Source organism: Taudactylus pleione, unplaced genomic scaffold, assembly GCF_031769625.1.
Source record: "Taudactylus pleione unplaced genomic scaffold, aTauple2 ptg000412l, whole genome shotgun sequence".
NCBI classification, from domain to species: domain Eukaryota; kingdom Metazoa; phylum Chordata; class Amphibia; order Anura; family Myobatrachidae; genus Taudactylus; species Taudactylus pleione.
The window spans coordinates 231,727-255,057 of NW_028284814.1; the positions used below are offsets into that span (position 1 = coordinate 231,727).

Consider the following 23,331-nt stretch of genomic DNA (forward strand, 5'->3'; position numbering starts at 1 on the left):
AGTATACAGTGACTTTGTAGACTGCAACAATATCCACAAAAATGTATTGGTAGATTCATGAGTATTGGTTAAACGGTAACCCGCAATATCTGTTTCTATTGTCTGTAGATGCATATAATCCCTTGAGGTGACAGAGCATGTGCATGGGTGGCGGGTTCTACAGAGGTAGAGGGAGGCAGGCAGTTAGGTGGGGAAAAGGTGAGGCTGTGGTGTACAGGCAGCCAGTGAGAGCTGTGAGGGAAGGGGGTGGAGCCTCCCTCTAGCTCTCTACTGCACAGCTGCTAGACACATGCCTTGGCTCACTCTACAATAGATAAAATATGTTCATAGTTTTCATACAATGTTGAATACTTAACAACAGACCCAATTCTACTGTAATTATACAGAATGAGGCCAAACCTCAGCAGGTACTTACATGTGTGCAGAAATACTCTGCCGGGTCCCCACAGGTTATCCCAGGGGGGTCCACTTTAATTATGGCATACTCTTTCATGACCATGGGCTTTGGTTGGCAGGCATAAAATTCCCAGGAAGGGCCATCATCTGACGTCACCCAGGATTTACAGATGTCATAGTGTCCCAATGCCAGAGGCAGGCACTGTATGAGGAAGACAGCCAACGGGAGCATGGTAACTGGAAGTGACACTGGTGATCTCCAGCCGTGGAGATGCCTAGGAGACACAGAGGGGAAACTTCAGGGGGCTTAGCTGCTACTGTCAAGATCACCATGGAAACACTTCATTGACAGGTACAGAGATACGGATGGACTCTCCACACTACAGGCAAAGGGTCACGTTCGGTATATTCAATGACATGAAGACAGCCGCCACATCTACACCAAGGTCCTTGTATTGTTTAGGCATTTCCCATCTTTTTAGGTCCTGTTGCCTCTGCATTGAAACATCCACTGTTGGATAAAGAATGCAATATTTAAAAGTCCATTGTTAAGCACAGATCAGGGCGGCAAAACTGGCTCATGTTACTCGGCAAAGCTTTTTGGGATGGATACTTTCTCATTTTCTTTTCCCCGATGTGTAAAAATAAACTCCCTCTTTAACTGGTTGTCCTCTCCAAGGACTTCTCAAGTGAGAGCCATCAGGTCCAAGACTTGCAACGTTAGAACCATATGGTCCAGGGCATCAGGTCGAACTAAAAGGTTCTGCACTTGTATAACCCTTGTATGGTGTCAGCTAGTATGGTGTCAACTTGCAAGGTTCAACATCCACATTCAGAACCGACACTTGAGAAATAAGCTTTTATTACACTATCAAAGGATCGTGCTCTCTTCTTGTTGAAATGTCCAATTAGTCGTCATAACGAGCATTGTCGTGTAGGATTGGCAAGACGATGTCAACCAACGGTGCCTGCAAGAATATAAGGGACAAGTTTACACTTTATAAAAACAAAAACAAAAAAAAACAAACTCAATTTTAATCCACTATATCTGCCAATCGCATCCACACAACAGATGCTTCGTCTCTTCCATCTAGACATATTTTTAATTTCAGAACCATTTGTATTTATTTCATAATTCACAAGGGGAGGAAAACGTTATTTGCATCAAATGGACCCACACGTGTCCCCCACAGAGACCTCTTCCCAACTTCATGTAATGTTCAAAAACCTAGTAACAAACATATTAAAAAAAAAAAAATACTATACAGAATGTATTTAATTGGTAACTATACATTATACGCTAAAGAAACCACCAAAGTGTTATGTGGGAGATGCTGCAATTAAAATCCATAAAACTAATATAAAAGACACGTTTGTTCCAGAGGAATTGAATGGTATTTATTAACATCTTTTAAATATTTAACAGAAAGCAATTTAGGTCATAACTGAAGTGAGTTAAAATTGTAATTTTAAAATCCATATATCATGTTAGTATATATATCATATTAGTATATTAAAAATGTGAATTAAATTAAAACCATTGCCAGGCAAACAAAAAAGTACTGAATCTAAGAGGATCTGAAATGTACAGTAGTTATCATATGGGAGAGATGTACCAAGCTTTTTAGAGAGAAAAAGTGTATGGAGATAAGTACCAACCAATCAGCTCCTAACTGTCATTTTTCAAACATAGCCTTATTGGTTGATACTTTATCTCTCTCCACTTTATCTCTCCCCAAGGCTTAGTACATCTCCCCCATTGGGACATAAGTGAAACTAGGGCCGACATACCTCAGCTTTCTGGAGCTACACTGGCAGCCATTTTGTAGGCTGAACCAACATTAGTGAGAATGCAGCCAATGCGCTCACTACCAAACAATGACTTCCCTGAGGCACAAAGTAATCGAGAAAGGTCACATTTTCGTGAGTATCGGTTCAGCGCACATAATGGATGCCTCACAAAGTGATTTAGGGGTTCCACCACTAATCCTCTATGAAATAAGAAGAGATTATGTTTTCATGAATGTAAATTCTTCCCACAAAATGGCTGCCTCCACTGTGGTGTCTGTGTCCAGGTGACACGTGCCAAGAACCTAAAATCCTAATTAAGCATGCTGGCAGAATTATCACAGTACACAATAGATGTTGTCCTGCGCAGAACTTCTTAGATTGCAGAATTATCGCAGTTCCCAGGGTGATCCTGGTTTCTACTTTCTACCAATATTTGCCAACATTTCCAATATTTCCCAGGGAATGTGCTGAGTATGGAGCTCATTCAAACCCGCTTGCAAGATGCGATCGCTCACTGACAAAAAGGGGCCATAAATTTAAATTAAGCGTTCGCACTGCGTTGCGTAAGGATACCCACTATGTGTTAGCGAGCTATGGCAAAGTGCGCTCACAAATGTCTGAAGACCGCCCGTTGCCACTTGCAACACATGTTATCTCCGGTAAATGTAGGATTAATCGGGACCATCGTGAGCCATCGGAGCTGCTCGCAGCCCTTGGGGTTGCCTTTCCCCGTCGCAAGCACTGCGATCAGTACGGGCTGAAATACATGCAGGTGACGTGTTCAATGACGCTACTTTGCTAATTATACACGCCCTTTAAACTGCGTTTTGGCGGCCTGACACGCCTGCGTTCGCAACACCACTTCCCCGTTCACAAGCACCTTCCCCTGTTACCACCCACAAACAGCGCTATCTGTCACTCAAACTAGTGACCTGATAGTGGCTTACGAGCAACCAAAATCAGATCGCAACGAATGGCTTGCGCACGCGCACAGTGAATTATATGCATGTGCAGATGGGCGGAAATCGTTCACAGCGAGCGAGCGCAACTTAGCGAGCGGGTCTGAATCAGGTCCTATGTGCGTCTCTCAGCCCATCGTGTACAATATGGTGGAGGTAGACATTCAAAGTACTATTATGTCTACCTCTCTATAGGCCTGATTCAGAGCTGTACGCTAATGGCGCCATTGGTTCGTCTTGCAATAGTATGCAAATATCGCAGATGCCGGAAGATGTATTGAGCATCATCGGTTGCAGATCCTTCGTTTATCGCAGTCCTGAGTGAGTCTGTGGTCTCACAAAATGGCCACAGGAACTGAGACTCCGGAGCCATATTTCTGACATCCGGATGGCGGACACAGGATGTGACACACCCCCTGAATGGTTGCGACACTCCTGCGCTCTTTGCCTCCGCTCCCTGACTGTCAATCACACCGCATGTAAAAAGTCACTGCATACGACTACGATCATGTACTTTGACGCATGTGCATTGCGACTTAGACGCAGGCATGGTTTACCGATAATCGCTCAATGATCAGGCCCAATGCCCTTTGATCTGGGTTGTAATGCCATTTATTTGAAGGTAAATGTTCAATTAATATTAAGGGGTATATTTACTAAAGTGAGAGTTTTTAGAAAGTGGAGATGTTGCCCATATCAACCAATCAGATTCTACTTAACATTTAACAAGCACCTTCTAATAGACAATAGCTAGAATCTGATTGGTTGCTATGGGCAACATCTCCCCTTCTAAAAACTCTCACTTTAGTAATTTGCCCCTAAGTATATAAGCAATCTGTGAGGTCACCGAGTCTAATGCATTCAGTATCTTTAAAACAAGGCGTTAAAGTGGTCCCGTCACCTACGTGCGGCTGATGCAGCCATTACTATTCATGTGTAGGTTGCAGATTCTCTTAATTTGCACTATTGGTAAAATCTTAACAGTGCAGCCTGTAACTTAATGTACCAGGAAGGAATAGATTCTTACAGAACGTTCAGCATGTCCTGCACCTTGGCCAATACATAATGTAATGTGATGATCTCTTGCTGAGTACTTCACTCAGGCTTAGGTGCTTGGAAGGAAAATATTCAGTATACAACCTAGGTTAATAGTATAGGGCGGCAGCCATGATGCAATGTATATCTAAGAGGAAACATAAACTCCCAAACACCGTTCATCCTTCAGCTGTGTATTGTTGAAATCCTAACGCTACCTGCAGTGGATGTTTTGTGGGGAGGAATTAGGGGTGATTCCAACGTTCCTAAGTACATGGGGTCTAATACTGTACCTCCTTTAACAATACGCGCTGCTGTGATCTTCCCTATGTTCTGATTGGCTGCCTGTTGATTAACTTCTGCCCGCTTCAAAAAGGACAATCCAAAAAGCAGGAGATGATGGAGCAATATAGTAAAGTACCTTTTCCCTATTCATAAATAGGGATTTCCTTCCTGAAATCTTGGGGTCCTCTCGACTGGGCATTTTACTTAATTTGTATTGGTCTCGCAAACTTGTATAGCTAATGGAGCATACACACGGCCAGATGTGTCAGATGAATGATTGAACGATTTGACCAACGATTTGAACGATTTTGCAAACAATTTGAACAATTTGAACTACGAACGATATTTGACTGCATTAAAATGACTGAAATCGTCCAAAACTGACTGCAAACACATCAGATGTCAGATATCGTTATCTGACCATCGGGAAGGCACATCGTTCATCGTTCAGACATGTCAGATTTTACTTCAGATATGAACGATTGAATGATTTTTGCACCATTAGAGTGGATGGAGGTAAATCAGCTGCTGTCATTTTTCAAACACAGCCTGTAACAGGAGCCAGGAGCTGATTGGTTGGTACTTTATCTCTCACTACATTATCGCTCTCCATAGACCCCAATGTTCTGTACTACATGCTTATACATTCTGGACAGAACCACAGGCGGGCAGAGGCACACTGTCCCCTTAAGAAGATACAGGATTTCGGAAGTATATTATTAAACAGCGGCCAAGCATGTTCATTTTGAAAGAATCACGTCATATACAAGAAAATCAAAAACAAATATTAGATTTGCAGCCTTAGAGCTGTGGGAATTGTATGCACACATTGATCTGTCTTATAGCATTCATATATCCACGTTAAGGTCTCTTTCACCCCCCTCTCCCAAAGATGAAGGCCCCCTTGATTGAGACAAATGACTGAAGCAGGCAAAAATCTATCTCTTATACTGTAGATCCGAATGTTATCGAGATTGCACCGAGCAGCAAACCTCACCTTCGCCACCCAAACACAAGCCCCCCGCTTCTAATATTACCTCTGGAAGATTATTACAAGAGGGGTTCTGTCCACCATCTCATCTGTACAGCCAGGTCTCATGCGGTTCCCAATTAATGTAAGAGAGACTTTTCATCTACAAGTGTTACTTGTACAATGGTAAAACTGTGCGGCTATAAAAAAAAACAAAAAAACCCCCTGAAACCTCATTAAATTTCCGATAATAGAATTATTAACCTCTAAACATCCAGCAGGGGAAGATGCTGTATTTTTGGGTGCATTAGCAGATGCAGGCTTATTTAATTAAGGGTCTTCGGTGCAAATCTGAAGCAGAACCGCCTTGTTTAATGACATTTTCAAAATGTTACATTTTCATAATACAAGTCAATATAAGAGACACATAACAAATTGTCGTCTTCGTTAACTAGGGCAGTGTCTCCAGTCTTACGCCAGACAAGCACAGCAGACTCTTTATTAGATGAGACCTTTAGCCTTATTTATGAAAGGCTACAACGTGCTAAAGATTATTTCTGCCACACTTTAATAGAATGGCAAAAATAGCCAAAATTGAATTTGCTGCAACCTATAGCGGCAGATTAAACCTTCGTTTTGATCAGTATAATGCAAGTTAAGCAGAGGAGAGGTAATAATGCCCTGATTTGTTACCGAGGCCTGAAGCACATTTGTACAAGTTGTACATATTAAATATGTCTTCATAATGAATCAGTTATTTACAGATAGCACTTTGCCTATAAATGAGCATCTGCGACACACTTTAATAAGCCTGGGTTCTCTTTATTGAGTGTGAATATGTTAGTTTTCTTATATACAGTACCTGTATGTTAACAAACTGAGACTACGAGCCGTATTCAATATGAGCCGAGCCGCCATACTTTTTCACGGCCTGGACTTTCCGCCTACTTCGCCTGTTTTGTAGGCGGAAAAGTATCGCGGCTGTCCCAGCTTTACCCCGTATTCAATGTGGATGTACGCGAAAACTGGACCCGGCGAAACTTGAACAGGCGGAAAGTACTGTTAGTTTTGGGGAAATCAGCCTGACACCTCCCACATGATGCTCTGACATGGGGGTTCACTATGGTACCGCCCGATTTGGATTGCTGAAGGTATTTGGTGTTTTTCAACGGGCTCAATAGCTGCTAAATAGCGTTTTTCTATACATGGTGCAGAATAGTATTTTGGAGGGTTTTTTGCAGAAAATAAGTTATCCCAGCAAATTTGGGGTACTTGAAAATGGGGGTCAGCATATTTAAAATTTGCTAAAGTGAAGTTGAAAGAATCATGAAAAACCCACCTACCGCAAGCACCTGCAATGAAAAAAAACACTTGGGGCATACTTGGGGACCCCCCCCCGGAGTCATGTTCGCTAGTTTTTAAGTTTGTACCACAACATTTTTTTTTCGCCCCCTTTTTCAAAGTCACCTCAAAAGTTTTGAGGTGTCCTTAAGTGTTTGTTTTTTTAAAAAATCGACACAGTTTACCTTTGGGGGACTGTCTGAAGGCTGCCCGGGGGTTCCCGCAACGTTGCACCCCAAAACCCCAATTCTGCACTTTTTTCCGCCTCCCATTCATAGGCGAAACTTTTTCGCCTATTACCTTGCATTGACTTTCTGCCAAGGCACCCCGTTTTCAAATTGAATACGGGGTAAAAGTCAAACAGGCGAAAATGACGTTATCGACGAAAAGTTTCCGCCAAAAACACACAAAAACTGACTTGAATACGGCCCTTAGTAGAAGTTGTATGAGATAGTTGGCCTACAATGTGCAGTCATTATTCCTCCATGGAACGCGTTATCTATGGGCCATAGAAGGGAATCGGTATGAAATTCCCGCAGTCAGGATGCCTTCTGTCAAAATGCAGACAGTGGCATCCCGACAGGGGTCGAGTAAGTATGTTAACCCGTCCCCCTCCTCTCTCTAACCCTCCCTTCTTGCACCCTAACCCTAGCTCTCTCCATCCCGCAACCCTAACCCTTCCCGTTAGTGCCTAAACCTAACCCTCCGCCCCCAGTGGTGCCTAACCCTAACCCACTACAGTGGTGCCTAAACCTAACCTCCCCCCCCAAAGCCTAACTCTAACCATCCCATGGTGCCTAAACATAACCCTCCCCCCCCATGGCTAACAGCTAAGGCTCCCCACTCTACTTAAGATCGGGATGGCGGCTGTTGGGAATCCAACATCGGCATCTAAACTGGCATCGGCATTTCAAAATTTATGTTTAGTTCCAGGTCAAGATTCCGACACCGGGATTTCAACAGCAGCATCCTGTCCCCCGGCAGATTGACCGTATCCCCATACAAAATCATTTTGACACCTATGTTTAGTCCCGGGTTGGGATTCCAACAGCCACCATCCCATCCACTGGCAAATTGACTGTATCCCCATATGAGCAATCAATCCCTCCTTATACCATCTTCAAGCTTAGAGAGAATATCCACCATTGGACAGTTTACCTCTAAAACTTCCCCTCCATCAAAAGCAACAGCATGGTGGGGTTCCCCTACCCAATAAGCTCTCAAGTGAACCCTGATCCCTCAGGAAGCAAAACATGCAGAAAAAAGTGGGTGGGATGGGTGATGCAGCAACACGGTCTCTACAAGTGCTTTGCGCCGCACAGTGGTTCTATCTCCATACCCATAAGAGTGTTGAGAGGAGGATCCCTTACACATACTTGCCGGGAGACTGCAGACATTTTTGGAGTTGTCCCAGATTCTTGAGACAGTAGACCAGTCTCACTATCCTGCCCACTTCCTCATAGGCATGATGGGAGCTTTGATCATGAATGACCTACGATTAAGTGAAACGCGTCATCACACACCACCCTCCCCCCTGGCTCCTGCCACTTGGACCTCCCCTTGGAGATCTCCTGGAGGCATTAAATTTAGGTAAGTATGCCTTTATTGTACAACTAAGTAGGGAGGTCAGAACTTCAAACAGCAAATAACTCCCTATATAACTATAATACATATCAAAGACTGAGCTGAATATTGTATTTGAAATAATTGGAGTGTTTATACTTAACTAAACACTTCTACCATGTACTCTTTCCCTTATTTGCAGCTGGCTGCTATGTTGGGAGGGGGGGGGCTTCTTTAACACAGCAGACAAGGTGTGACTGATAGCTAGAGGGTCTAGCAGTAATGCAGTGGGTGGATTTGTTGATTCATACATAAGAGCAGGGCCAGTCATGTTACAGCAGTCCCAGCCTTCTGATTTGTATCACAACCCATCAGCAAATGCCCAGTTTCTTATGTTAAGTATCACAGATAACTCAGCCCATGTAACTTCCCCCTACCAACAGGTAATTTGCTTTCGGCCTCAGACACAGAAGACATTACCATTATCTTTACTCAGTCAGGGGTGGACAAAATATGACATGTGGCCCATCATGCATTTTCCTCTTGCCCCTCCCCCTGCAGGGTCTGGGGGACATGGGCCATGTGCTGCCTGTTACCATGCAGCCATTTTGTTTGCAGTCAGACTCACAGCTTTTGCTGTGCACATGTGAGGGCTGCGCCTTCCGGCTTCCACTATTGGCCCTCATCTACAGGCTTCAATATGGCTGGCTTTCTCCTCTGCTGGGCTCCATGGTGCGCTTTATAGTACAGGACCAGTATTTCGCCAAGGAACTGATCAGAAGGCAGCTGCTGCTTCAAGCCCGACCTTTTTCACAATGTACCATCTACCTTAAGTCCTTCACTGCCCAGGCTTCCCCTGGCTCCTTCTTCCCCCTCCTTGCTTACCTTGTTAGCAGTTTCGGGTATATTTACTAAACTGCAGGTTTTTAGAAGTGGAGTTGTTGCCTATAGCAACATTTATCTAGAACCTTCTAGAAGATAATAGCTAGAATCTAATTGGTTGTTATGAGCAACATGGCCCTCATTCAGAGCCGCTCGTTAGCGGCAGTACGCTCGTTCCGAGCGGTTTGCACATCTGCGCATGCGTACGGTTTTTAGTACGCATGCGCGAACCAGTCAGTGCGGCCAAAAATCGTTGGTACGCAATATAGCGAGTGCCTGCTATTTTGAATGACAGAATGAGGCGTATGTGGGTGGTAACAGGGGAAGGTGCTTGAAAATGGGGAGTGGAGATCCGAACGCAGGCGTGCTTAAAGGTCAAAACGGGCGTTTTATGGGTGTGTATATTTAAAACAGCAGCGTCATTGTTCACGTCACTGGGTTATTTTATAGCCAGAACTGCTCGCAAATTTGTGGTAGCAAACACCAACCACAAGAATAGCGAGCAGTTCATACGCTGGTCGATGTACTCGATTAATCTAATAAATAGCGGACATGACGTAGGATGCGAGCGGCCAGGGGGCGTTTTTAACAAATAAACGAGCGTATGTTTTGCTCGCTCGTTCAGACTTAGAGGTGTGAACAGACTACAATGTGCGTACGGATCATTTGAATAGCCACCCCTTGTTTTTAAACGAACGACCGCAAATAGCGAACGGCTCTGAATGAGGGCCCATATCCACTTTTAAACACCCAAACTTTAATAAACATACCACTTTGTGTCGTATTTGCATATATCACCCCTCTGTGTCGTTTTTGTTATTTTGCCTCAAGTTTTTATTTGTTATGTGAACCTCTCCTTACCAATCTATGTACGAGGAGGTAGTGCTGACAAGTACTCATATTAGGATGTGGTTTGCATGCTTGTGTAATTAGATGCATAAGTATAAAGTGTTTTAGAGATCACTGTATAGTCACATGGAATACAGAATAAGGCTACCGCATTACTACATCTAAATGGGAATGGCTATGGACTCACCTACAAAAAAAATATATGTATTTTCATATACATTTCCCAGCACCAAAAACTCTTTTAAAATACCTATTAAAAATAATGCCAGTGGGTACGTGACCTTAAAAAAAAACAAGATATGGGACACAATCTGCGGTTTTTGTCTGAAATGTAGAAAAAAAAAACACCTATTTTGTTAGAGCAGATATATTACGAAACTTAATTATTTTTGTCTTCACGTATAAGCAGGGTCAAATTTCCCCAGTATCACGATGGGTTCCACTGCTTGTGGCCCAAACCCCCACACCTCCATACCCAACCCAACCCGCCATGCATTCTGTGTGGTATATCTGCCCTGGTCACCTGGGTGATCCTTTCTTCCTTCTGATACTGTGACAGAAGTAAAGAAGAATATGTGGTAAGGTTCCTTGCCTTTCCTTTCACCCTACCCTTGGCGCACCATGCCTTCCTGGCAATTTGCCACACCCAGTCTGTCAGCTGGTCATGCCCCTCCAGCGATGTGCAGACATTTTGTGGTGGCACACACAGCTTCATGGGTCACTACCATTGCATTCCTTACATGGGACCAGGGCTGTAACCAGTAGCGGCTCCAGGCACGGGCAAGCCGGTCCGTCGCCCGTAGCGCTACGGTTTCCGGAGGGCGCAGGAAACGCCCACCTCCCTCCCAGCACTATGGGATATATTTAAGCTCAGGGGGGAGGGAGCGGAGGAGGGAAGGGGCGGCAACACTGGACGGCGCTGGGCGCAGCGCAGCCTAGCGCCGGCCCTGGCTGTAACTAGGGTAGTGCGGCCTGTGCCATGGCACAGGGAACCGCAGGGCAGGGGGCGCTGTTTGGGATGGTCACTTGTCCTGTTTGCTATCATTCTCACTTGCAGCTTCCTCTTCTTTTATGCCCAGCATCTCCTGGCCTCCCCAATCTCTTCCCTGGCCCTTCCCCATGAGGCCATGGCCCTTTTTCAGGTGCACTATCTTATGTCCCTATTTAAAAATGGGGGGGGCGCCAATGCTCTCTCTGGCACAGGGGACCAAAAAGTCTAGTTACGGCTCTGTGTGGGACATTCATGACCCAGTCCGACACTGTGTGGGACATGCAGGAACTTGTAGTTCCCCAACAGCTGGAGATCTATCCATTTAAGTTTAATTATCTGGTCTCTTTGGAAAGACAGTTTTCTACAATTTGTGACATCTGCTGTGTTATTAGAGGTTTACCAAAGACAATGGATACTCATACACAGAATGAACTACCAGCACCGTATGCGGGAAGCAGCAGTACTGTGCACACGTTGAATTTTCACAGTTCGACCCTGAGACTGAGCAGATTTCATTATTGTGTTCAGTGTCCTATGTTTCAGGATCATTAGGATAAGTCACTTACTTCATATATTGCTCAAGATATTTTTGTGCAGTCAATGTGACTTATTTCATGCCTGACATCTGGTAAACCATTTCTGTTTTGTCGGTTTCACAATTATAAATCAAAGACAATTTTTTTTTAAATCGCCTGTGTGTTTTTAAAAGTTAATTTTAACACATATGAATACTTTCAAATTTATAGCAACAAATTGATGGATCCTTAATATCGCAAGCATCTTAGGATCAGCTTATTTGGGAATATACGCCAGCATTTGTAATATACGGCAGCATAAATTCAGTAACCAAATCAAGCCATGTGTACGTAAAGCAGCATACAGACCATATTTGCAAATTCAATGCAGTTCAATGATTACAAATGAAATAAGTGTCCAACCCATACAGAACATACTGGATTAAGCGGTAAAGTGGACATAAATATTCATAGTATGGTTTGAGGCACAACAATCTCTTAATAAATAAGCAATCCCTAGAGATAATGTAAATGCTATCAACCTTTTTATTAAAGATTGCATTATGCAATTACACACACATTGTTTCAATTACAGGCCCATAATTAGCTGAGGATGAACCTATAAATAAGACATTTCCATTGTAAGATATTTCAACAAATCACGAAGGTCGTATTTGAGAATCGGATCGAAATGAAGCCAATATTGGCATACTTCAATTTACAGATTTGCATGTTTATTTTTACGTTTATTTGCTTTACTTCCTATTTCTGAGGGCTAATGTCTGCTTTACTTACTATGTCTGAGGGCTAACACGTGCTTTACTTCCTGTGTCTGAGGGCTAATGCGTGTTTTACTACCTATGTCTGGGGCCTAATACGTGCTTTAATTCCTATGTCTTAGGGCTAATGCGTGCTTTACTACCTATGTCTGAGGGCTAATGCCTGCTTTACTCCCTATATCTGAGGGCTAATGCGTGCTTTTCTTCCTATGTCGGGGGCTAATGCGTGCTTTACTACCTATGTCTGAGGGCTAATGCGTGCTTTACTACCTATGTCTGAGGGCTAATGCGTGCTTTACCACCTATGTCTGAGGGTTAACGTCTGCTTTATTTCCTATGTCTGAGGGCTAATATGCGCTTTATTTCCTATGTCTGGGGGCTAATGCGTGCTTTACTTACTATGTCTGAGGGTTAGTATGCACTTTACTCCCTATGTCTGAGGGCTAATACGCGCTTTATTTCCTATGTCTGGGAGCTAATGCGTGCTTTACTTCCTATGTCTTGAGGGCTAATGCGTGCTTTACTTCCTATGTCTGAGGGCTAATGCGTACTTTACTTCCTATGTCTGAGGGCTAATGCCCGCTTTACTTCCTATGTTTTAGGGCTAATGCGTGCTTTACTTCCTATGTCTGAGGGCTAATGCGTGCTTTACTTCCTGTGTCTGAGGGCTAATGCACGCTCTACTTCCTATGTCTGAGGGCTAATGCGTGCTTTACTTCCTATGTCTGAGGGCTAATGCGTGCTTTACTTCCTATGTCTGAGGGCTAATGCGTGCTTTACTTCCTATGTCTGAGGGCTAATGCGTGCTTTACTTCCTATGTCTGAGGGCTAATGCGTGCTTTACTTCATGTGTCTGAGGGCTAATGCGTGCTTTACTTCCTATGTCTGAGGGCTAATGCGTGCTTTACTTCCTATGTCTGAGGGCTAATGCGCGCTTTACTTCCTATGTGTGAGGGCTAATGCGCGCTTTACTTCCTATGTCTGAGGGCTAATGCGTGCTTTACTTCCTATGTCTGAGGGCTAATGTGTGCTTTACTACCTATGTCTGAGGGCTAATGCGTGCTTTACTACCTATGTCTGAGGCCTAATGCGTGCTTTACTACCTATGTCTGAGGGCTAATGCATGCTTTACTACCTATGTCTGGGGCCTAATACGTGCTTTAATTCCTATGTCTTAGGGCTAATGCGTGCTTTACTTCCTGTGTCTGAGGGCTAATGCGTGCTTTACTCCCTATGTCTGAGGGCTAATGCGTGCTTTACTCCCTATGTCTGAGGGTTAGTACGCACTTTACTCCCTATGTCTGAGGGTTAGTATGCACTTTACTTCCTATTTCTTAGGGCTAATGCGTGCTTTACTTCCTATGTCTTAGGGCTAATGCGTGCTTTACTTCCTATGTCTGACGGCTAATGTGTGCTTGACTCCCTATGTCTGAGGGCTAATGCGTGCTTTTCTCCCTATGTCTGAGGGTTAGTACGCACTTTACTCCCTATGTCTGAGGGTTAGTATGCACTTTACTTCCTATGTCTTAGGGCTAATGCGTGCTTTACTTCCTGTGTCTGAGGGCTAATGCATGCTTTACTTCCTATGTCTGAGGGCTAATGCGTGCTTTGCTTCCTATGTCTGGAGCTAATACGTGCTTTACTTTCTATATCTGAGGGCTAAGGCGCGCTTTGATTCCTATGTCTGAGGGCTAATGAGTGCTTTACTCCCTATGTCTGAGGGCTAATAAGTGCTTTACTCCCTATGTCTGAGGGTTAGTACGCAGTTTACTCCCTATGCTAATACGCGCTTTATTTCCTATGTCTGGGGGCTAATGCGTGCTTTAGTTACTATGTCTGAGGGTTAGTATGCACTTTACTTCCTATGTCTTAGGGCTAATCCGTGCTTTACTCCTTATGTCTGAGGGTTAGTACGCACTTTACTCCCTATATCTGAGGGCTAATACGCGCTTTAATTTCTATGTCTTAGGGCTAATGCGTGCTTTACTCCCTATGTCTGAGGGCTAATGTGTGCTTTACTTCCTGTGTCTAAGGGCCAATGCATGCTTTACTCCCTATGTCTGAGGGCTAATACATACTTTACTTCCTATGTCTGAGGGTTAATGCCTGCTTTACTTCCTATGTCTAAGGGCTAATGCGTGCTTTACTCCCTATGTCTGAGGGCTAATAAATGCTTTACTCCCTATGTCTGAGAGCTAGTACGCACTTTACTTCCTATGTCTGAGGGCTAATGTGTGCTTTACTTCCTGTGTCTAAGGGCCAATGCATGCTTTACTCCCTATGTCTGAGGGTTAGTACGCACTTTACTTTCTATGTCTTAGGGCTAATGCGTGCTTTACTTCCTATATTTTAGGGCTAATACATACTTTACTTCCTATGTCTGAGGGTTAATGCATGCTTTACTTCCTATGTCTGAGGGCTAATGCCTGCTTTACTCCCTATATCTGAGGGCTAATGCGTGCTTTTCTTCCTATGTCGGGGGCTAATGCGTGCTTTACTACCTATGTCTGAGGGCTAATGCGTGCTTTACTACCTATGTCTGAGGGCTAATGCGTGCTTTACCACCTATGTCTGAGGGTTAACGTCTGCTTTATTTCCTATGTCTGAGGGCTACTACGCGCTTTATTTCCTATGTCTGGGGGCTAATGCGTGCTTTACTTACTATGTCTGAGGGTTAGTATGCACTTTACTCCCTATGTCTGAGGGCTAATACGCGCTTTATTTCCTATGTCTGGGAGCTAATGCGTGCTTTACTTCCTATGTCTTGAGGGCTAATGCGTGCTTTACTTCCTATGTCTGAGGGCTAATGCGTGCTTTACTTCCTATGTCAGAGGGCTAATGCACGCTTTACTTCCTATGTCTGAGGGCTAATGCGTGCTTTACTCCCTATGTCTGAGGGGTAATGCGTGCTTTACTTCCTATGTCTGAGGGCTAATGCCCGCTTTACTTCCTATGTTTTAGGGCTAATGCGTGCTTTACTTCCTATGTCTGAGGGCTAATGCGTGCTTTACTTCCTGTGTCTGAGGGCTAATGCACGCTCTACTTCCTATGTCTGAGGGCTAATGCGTGCTTTACTTCCTATGTCTGAGGGCTAATGCGTGCTTTACTTCCTATGTCTGAGGGCTAATGCGTGCTTTACTTCCTATGTCTGAGGGCTAATGCGTGCTTTACTTCCTATGTCTGAGGGCTAATGCGTGCTTTACTTCCTATGTCTGAGGGCTAATGCGTGCTTTACTTCATGTGTCTGAGGGCTAATGCGTGCTTTACTTCCTATGTCTGAGGGCTAATGCGTGCTTTACTTCCTATGTCTGAGGGCTAATGCGCGCTTTACTTCCTATGTGTGAGGGCTAATGCGCGCTTTACTTCCTATGTCTGAGGGCTAATGCGTGCTTTACTTCCTATGTCTGAGGGCTAATGCGTGCTTTACTTCCTATGTCTGAGGGCTAATGCGTGCTTTACTTCCTATGTCTGAGGGCTAATGCGTGCTTTACTTCCTATGTCTGAGGGCTAATGCGTGCTTTACTACCTATGTCTGAGGGCTAATGCGTGCTTTACTTCCTATGTCTGAGGGCTAATGCGTGCTTTACTTCATGTGTCTGAGGGCTAATGCATGCTTTACTTCCTATGTCTGAGGGCTAATGCGTGCTTTACTTCCTATGTCTGAGGGCTAATGCGTGCTTTACTTCCTATGTCTGAGGGCTAATGCGTGCTTTACTTCCTATGTCTGAGGGCTAATGCGTGCTTTACTTCCTATGTCTGAGGGCTAATGCGTGCTTTACTTCCTATGTCTGAGGGCTAATGCGCGCTTTACTTCCTATGTCTGAGGGCTAATGCGTGCTTTACTTACTATGTCTGAGGGCTAATGCGTGCTTTACTTCCTATGTCTGAGGGCTAATGCGCGCTTTACTTCCTATGTCTGAGGGCTAATGCCTGCTTTACTTCCTATGTCTGAGGGCTAATGCGGCCTAATAAAGGCAAATAGGCTTTTTGATAGGTCGTTACTGTTCATCCCCCAATATAGATTTTTACTGGACAATATACAATTATTTTGTTTGTTTTGCATGTAATTCTTAAATCAATGTTTGTTTACACAGAATAAGACATAAGAATGGGGCGGAGAATTGCAGAATATAGACGCAAGAAAATATATGGACATAGAAAATAAAATTGTGCTGCTATCTAATAATACTGAACTACAGTAGAAGAGATAATAATTCAGCATACAGTCAGGGAAGAGAGAAGACGTGCTGTCTAGTGAACAATATATAAAGAAAAACAGCTGGAAGGTCTAGACTGCCCATTCACGTTACCAGCAGACCAATGAGACAGGAACATAAATAGGCCTCTATAGAATGTTTTTATAAGGAAGCTATCAAAATCATTAACCTAATGTGTCCATACATTAAAGGATTGTGTATTTATGTCAGGAGGTAAACCTGCTCTGTAAAATATAATAGCTTCAATTCTTCAGTGAGCCCTTGTATCAGGATTTAATAACAGTGAGAATAAGAACCCATCATGTAGAATAAGGGAAGTGGCACTGTGCCCTCTGGTATCTACAACAGTGATTTTTTTTTTCCCAGGGACAAACATTTGTATAGACATCTTCTAAGGACTTTTCTCTGGAAATTAGGACAAGTTGTGGCTTTGAAGACTTCATGGGTGGTATACTGTCTTGATGTACCGCTTTAAAATTCTCCTATAGATCACTCTATTCTCTCCTCTAAGTGTCACGCGGCATGGTAGGGGAGAGTTAGGGAATGGTTACATTGTTTCTGGAACTTGTATTTCTACCTTTAATCATTACTTAAAATGTGTTTACTATGTACAATTGTTATTGTCTAGTCCCCAACACCATATCTAAGTGTAAAGGCAGGACAGTCAGTAGATCTCACAGAACTCGGATTATACGTAGAGAAGTGCATTTATAAGTGGCTGTTGTATGCGCAAATGAAACAGACTGGACAAATGCATTGTTTACTTGCAGTCAAGGTGTACAAATACTACACTAACTGTCCTCCCTATATTGGTGCCCATTGTACATTATGCAAAGTTATATATATATAAAAATATATATATATATATATACATATACAAACACACACACCCCTGCTAAAGTGGTAAATACTGCACATAAGAGTTTAGCGCGCTGTTTGGCTTCGAAATATCTATGTCTCACATGGAACAGGAAGAGAGTATGTACTGTATATTATGTTCTCATCTCTTCCCATCTCATGTGGAGGCAGTCGGGATCTTTTTCCAAACAAACTGTACATACAGCTTGCTGTTAACACTTTCATTACAGGGCCTGAAATCTGCACCTACCTAACAGTATTATGTATAACAATTCCTTTGTTAGTTCACCATATTAATGTCTCACTAATTTCTATCTATCTATCTATCTATCTATCTATCTATCTATCTATCTATCTATCTATCTATCTATCTAGAACGCTAACATTATCTGCTGTAAATCAACATTGCCTGCCTATTATCTATCTATCTATCTATCTATCTATCTATCTATCTATCTATCTATCTATCTATCTATCTATCTATCTATCTATCTATCTGTCTATGCCATATCTATCTTTGTCATGTCTATCTATCTATCTATCTATCTCATATCTATCTATCTATCTCAAATGTTTCTATATATCTATCTGCACATCTATCTATCTATCTCATATCTATCTATATATCTATCTATCTCAAATATATCTATCTGTGTATCTCTATCTATCTATCTATCTATCTAATATCTATCGATCTCATATCTATCTATATATCTATCTATCTCATATATATATATATATATATATATATATATCTGTGCTATCTATCTATCTATTTATCTATCTATGTCATATCTATTAATCTATTGTTATATCTTACATTATCTACTCTCTGAATATCAACCTTGTATCTTGGCCTATCTATCTATGTCATATCTATCTATCTATCTATCTATCTATCTATACAGTATCTATCTATCTATCTATCTATCTATCTATCTATCTATCTATCTATCTGTCCTAATCTTTGTAAAATCCAAGATCAAGATCTACTGGTACCCATTTGGTTAATAATGCAGTATAATCCTTTGAGTCTATTTTTTTAATTGCAAAACATTTTTTCTCTAATTACAGCAGTTACAAGTGCTGGCAGGAAAATGTATAGAAAAAAAGGCTCATTCATTTTATTTGGCGGATAGTATTATGGAGCCTGATCCTGTGCTACTGAAACAAGTTGTTGCAGCGTTCTGTAACCGGTAGCTGATAAATGATGGTAGAGGTCATCGGTGTCTGAAGTCATGGTGGCAGCTGAGAAAGTTTAGCTTTTCTGTTGCCTTTTAACTAAGCTGAATTGATCAGGATGCATTTTACCAGTGACATGTACATTTTCAGCAGGCATTATTAGAAGACTGTGAGCTCTACACTAGAAAGAAATAATCAATGCTAGTTCCCTCCTTTTAGGAGAACTTATTCACCACTGGGGACTGATAAGCAAAGTATTGTGAACACAAAATTAGATTGTAGGTGGATACATAAACCCAAGTTTCCTTTTCTTTTTTTTCTTTTTGTATTGACTGAAGATTTTTGCAGTTTGCATTAACCATTCCCTCCTCCCATGTACAAAGCAGAGAGGACAGTGCGATGATCTATTGGAAACACCTAGTAGTAGCAGTAATGACAGATGGTACCTGTGTACCTTTGTGAGATTATTATACAGTGCTGCAGTGTTTTCTCTTCTACATATTTAGGTTTTAGACTATAAAAAAAGTGAAATCTGGTTGTACTCAACAGTATGTTCTCAAAAAGTTGCACGTCGCCCTTCATTGCCTTCTGTAGCAGTGAGCTAAATATACAGTCAGATTTATTTCCTTCACTAGGAAGCCTGATTAGAGTTACATCATATAAATATTTTACATCTGACACACATTCATAGCGGGTGATTTATTCTTCTGCTAAAGGAGTAGGTGATATTTTAGGAATTGAACATACTTGTAGAAGGAAAATATAATGTCTATCTATCTTTATGTCTGTCTATCTATATATATCTATACTAAATTATCTATCTACCTTAATTTATCTATCTACAGTAAATATTTATATATCCACCTACATCGCTCTATCAATTTAAATCTCATATATATTATCTCTGTCATAACTATATGTATATTGCTTATATTTCTATCTATCTATCTATCTATCTATCTATCTATCTATCTATCTATCTATCTATCATCAATGTACGTAATGTCTATCACTATATCTAGCTAACTATCATCAAGGAAGGTATCTAATATCTATTTATGTAATATATATCATATAGCTATCTGTCTCTCTCTTATATCTATCACTTACATCTATATATATGTTACTCATGTATCTATCTGTCTATCTCTCATATCTACCACTCATATAGCTTTACATGTATCGTTCACGTATCTATCTATCTATCTATCTATCTATCTATCTATCTATCTATCTATCTATCTATCCCTCTCATATATATCACTTTTATAACTATATATGTATCATTCACTTATCTATCTACTGTATCTATCTATATATGTATCTATCACTTTTAGAACTATATATGTATAATTCACGTATCTATCTATCTATCTATCTATCTATCTATCTATCTATCTATCTATCTATCTATCTATCTATCCATCTATCTATATCTCATATCTATCACTCATAACTATATATGTATCATTTAGGTCTCTCTCTTTCTGTCTCATATCTTTATAACAATATATTTTTCTACCTATATCTCCAGCTAGCCATTTATTGTTGCATGTAAGTTATTTGGAGTTGTTTCCCCCCCCCCCCCCCCCAGTGGGAGCAATACTGAGCGGGTGCTAATAGTTTTGAAAACTCAGAGCAGCAGAAATGACTGTACTAGAGTGTTGAATGCAAATCAGAATATGTAATAAAATGGCTTAATATGCAGATCAAGTATCATGGCTGCTGTTTATTTGTCAATCCAGAGGAGAATCTGCTTGCACTGCAAATGTTTATATGATCTCATTCACAAACAGTATCACAGAGAGAGGGAAAATTCTCACACACAAACTAATCTGACATTAGAGTGGTATCTAGGCAGTCTGTATGTATTGTGCTGACTGTAAACCACACAATACAAGGTATGCCGCTGATTTCCCAAGTCCTATTCAAATCACATCTTTAGGAAGCAGGTATAGACTACATGTCCCTCCTCATGGCTAGGATGGCCTGCAACTCATTGCTCTCCCGGATTCATACTCCATCCAGTGACTGAGAGGTTAACAAATACTGTACATATATGTATATTTTTTTCACTGAGCAGACTCCACTAATATAGATGAATTATGTAAAGATACACAGTGATATATATATATATATATATATATATATATATATTCACTGAAGAGACTCCACCAATAGAGACACATTCTGTAAAGATACACACAGTGTGGTATATAGGTAGGTACTCAATTATAGTGCCATTTTTACAATTACTTTTTAAAAGTAAATACTATTTTCAGTTTAAAATTAAAAGATGACTCTTGTGGGAGAAAAATTATATAACTTACATTAGGAAAAGTCTACTGTACAAAGAGAAGTTTTACTATTTCTATTTATCTAAATATGTGTGTGTGTGGGGGGGGGGGTTATAAGTATGTTAATATGTAAGTGTCTACATCTATAAATGTGGAAGTCATATCGGTATGTGTGGGATAGATAGATAGATAGATAGATAACTTGCAAATGTAAGTTCTGGTTGTAGCATGTGGTTGACCACTCACAATGTGCCTCTTAAAACCTTTTAAATGTATGCGTGGGATATAAAGAGATATATAATATTAGATGATAGACAGTTATAGACATATAACATGCATGTGTAAATTCTGGTTGTAGTATATGGTTGACCAATCACAATGTGCTTTTTAAAACCCCTTAAATATATATCTGGGATATATAGATAGATATTAGTAGATATGAGATAGATAGATAGATAGATAGATAGATCAATCGATAGATAGATGGGAGAGTGGATAGATAGATAGATAGATAGATAGATAGATAGATAGATAGATAGATAGATAGATAGATAGATAGATAGATGTGAGAGTGGATAGATAGATAGATAGATAGATAGATAGATAGATAGATAGATAGATAGATAGATAGATAGATAGATATGAGATAGATAGATATTAGATAGATAGATAGATAGATAGATAGATAGATAGATAGATATGAGATAGATAGATAGATATTAGATAGATAGATAGATAGATAGATAGATAGATAGATAGATAGATAGATAGATAACATGCATATCTAAATCCTAGGTTGAACCTTGTAATCGACAACTGAAAATGTGGCTTTTAAAGCCATTTAAAAGTTTATAAAATCCACATGCAAACATACAGTATACAGCTCCCTTCCAGCACAGTCTCTGGTGAACCTTCATAAACTATAGTATAATAGCAGCTTAAGGTAAATACACTAATAATCCATGGCTGTGTTTATATGTGTGTGAGTGTGTACTCTGGACTCCCCATGCAGAGACGGGTGGTCCAGCACCTCACGCTCATAGCGTAGGAGTTCGGCGACCAGGCTGCCGTGAACCCCCTTTGCCGAACAGGGTGATCTAAGCAACGATGATGAACACCTCCTGCAAGTCTCCGTGCAGTAATTGTGCGCCCACACCAACACAACTCACCGGCTTGCAGCGCTTCCACAGCCGCACACAGCCAGAGCTCCCCCGCCACCGCCTCTCCTCTTCTTCCCAGCTTTCTGTGAGTTTGGGATTCTCCTCAATGATCCCCCAGATACAGGCAGCAGTCCTGTCCTCAGAGAGGAATTCGCCTCCCAAGGAGCCACTCAGTGCCTCATGGCGCAGAGGGACCAGATCGCTTGCATCACAAGGAAACTTTTCCTTCCTCTATCTGGCCAGTTTCATGTCCAGTGTGCAGTGCAGGCAGGACGCTCAATCCCCTCCCTGCAAGTCAGGGGCAGATGGCGAGAGGCTTTGCGAGATCCCCTATGTGCTCCCTACCTCTCCAAGTTAATGCTGGAGCTAAATCCTTTAGCCATCACTTTCAATCACGGGCGCAGCTCTTTATCTCACGGCATGATCCCGGCTGCGTAACTTCCTCTGGAGCCCTGCGCACCATCCCACCAGCAGACAATGTGCTGCTTAAAGGAGCCCAGCAGCCTATAGTGTGTGTGTGCGGGAGAGGGACAGTCCGGAGGGTTTCAGCACCACGCCGTGCGGATAGCTCCCTGTAACCTATAACGTGAGGGTGCCGGAGAAGAACGGTCCGGAGGGTTTCAGCACCACGCCGTGCGGACAGCTCCCTGTAGTCTTTAATGTCTGGGTGCAAGAGAGGGACAGTCGGGAGGGTTTGCAGCACCACGGGGTGTGGACAGCTCCCCGTATCCTATGAATGAGGACAGTCCGGAGTGTTGAGCCGCTGCTTTCAGCTCAACGCTGTGCGGACAGTTCCCTGTAATGTGTGTGTGCTGGAGAGGTACAGTCAGAAGGCTTTCTGCACCAAGCTGTGCGGGCAGCTCCCGGTAGCCTATGTGTGTGGTATATGTTATGAGAGAGGGATCGCCAAGAGTGTTGAGCCTCTCCTTTAAGCACCACGCTGTGCGGACAGCTCCCGGGACACCACACCCCTATCTCTCACTATAGGGCGTTGTCTTGTCGTGACCTCTGCTGTTTAATTAATGTGGGAGAGGAACAGCATCTATTCATTCTGATGACTTCCATCATCTGCCAAGGATCCCTTCAGATCACACACAGCAGCACACTGGGGATTGGAAAGGAGGAGGCTGGGATATTTATTTAGGCTGGGGGTATACAGTGGCTACACCTGTAGAAGTACGGTGGACCCTCCTTCCAGAATATGGTCAAAGAATGAATATTGCCAATATGTTAATGAAGTCTTTTTATTGGCAGCGGTGAG

The 23,331-nt window shown here is 42.1% G+C and overlaps 1 protein-coding gene across 5 annotated transcripts in view; it reads right to left on the bottom strand.

Annotated features, from left to right (window-relative positions):
* Positions 1 to 22,975, bottom strand: part of NTNG2 (netrin G2) — a 140,468-nt gene extending 117,493 nt beyond the window's left edge. For all 5 annotated transcript variants that reach the window (XM_088447045.1, XM_088447046.1, XM_088447044.1 and 2 more), the window contains exons 1-2: positions 22,080 to 22,975; positions 416 to 1,364 (exon numbers count right to left, since the gene is read on the bottom strand). In XM_088447045.1, coding sequence (XP_088303171.1) covers positions 416 to 628 — 213 coding nt within the window. In that variant the 5' untranslated portion in view covers positions 629 to 1,364; positions 22,080 to 22,975. The remainder of the gene's footprint in view (positions 1 to 415; positions 1,365 to 22,079) is intronic.
* Positions 22,976 to 23,331: the final 356 nt, after the last annotated feature.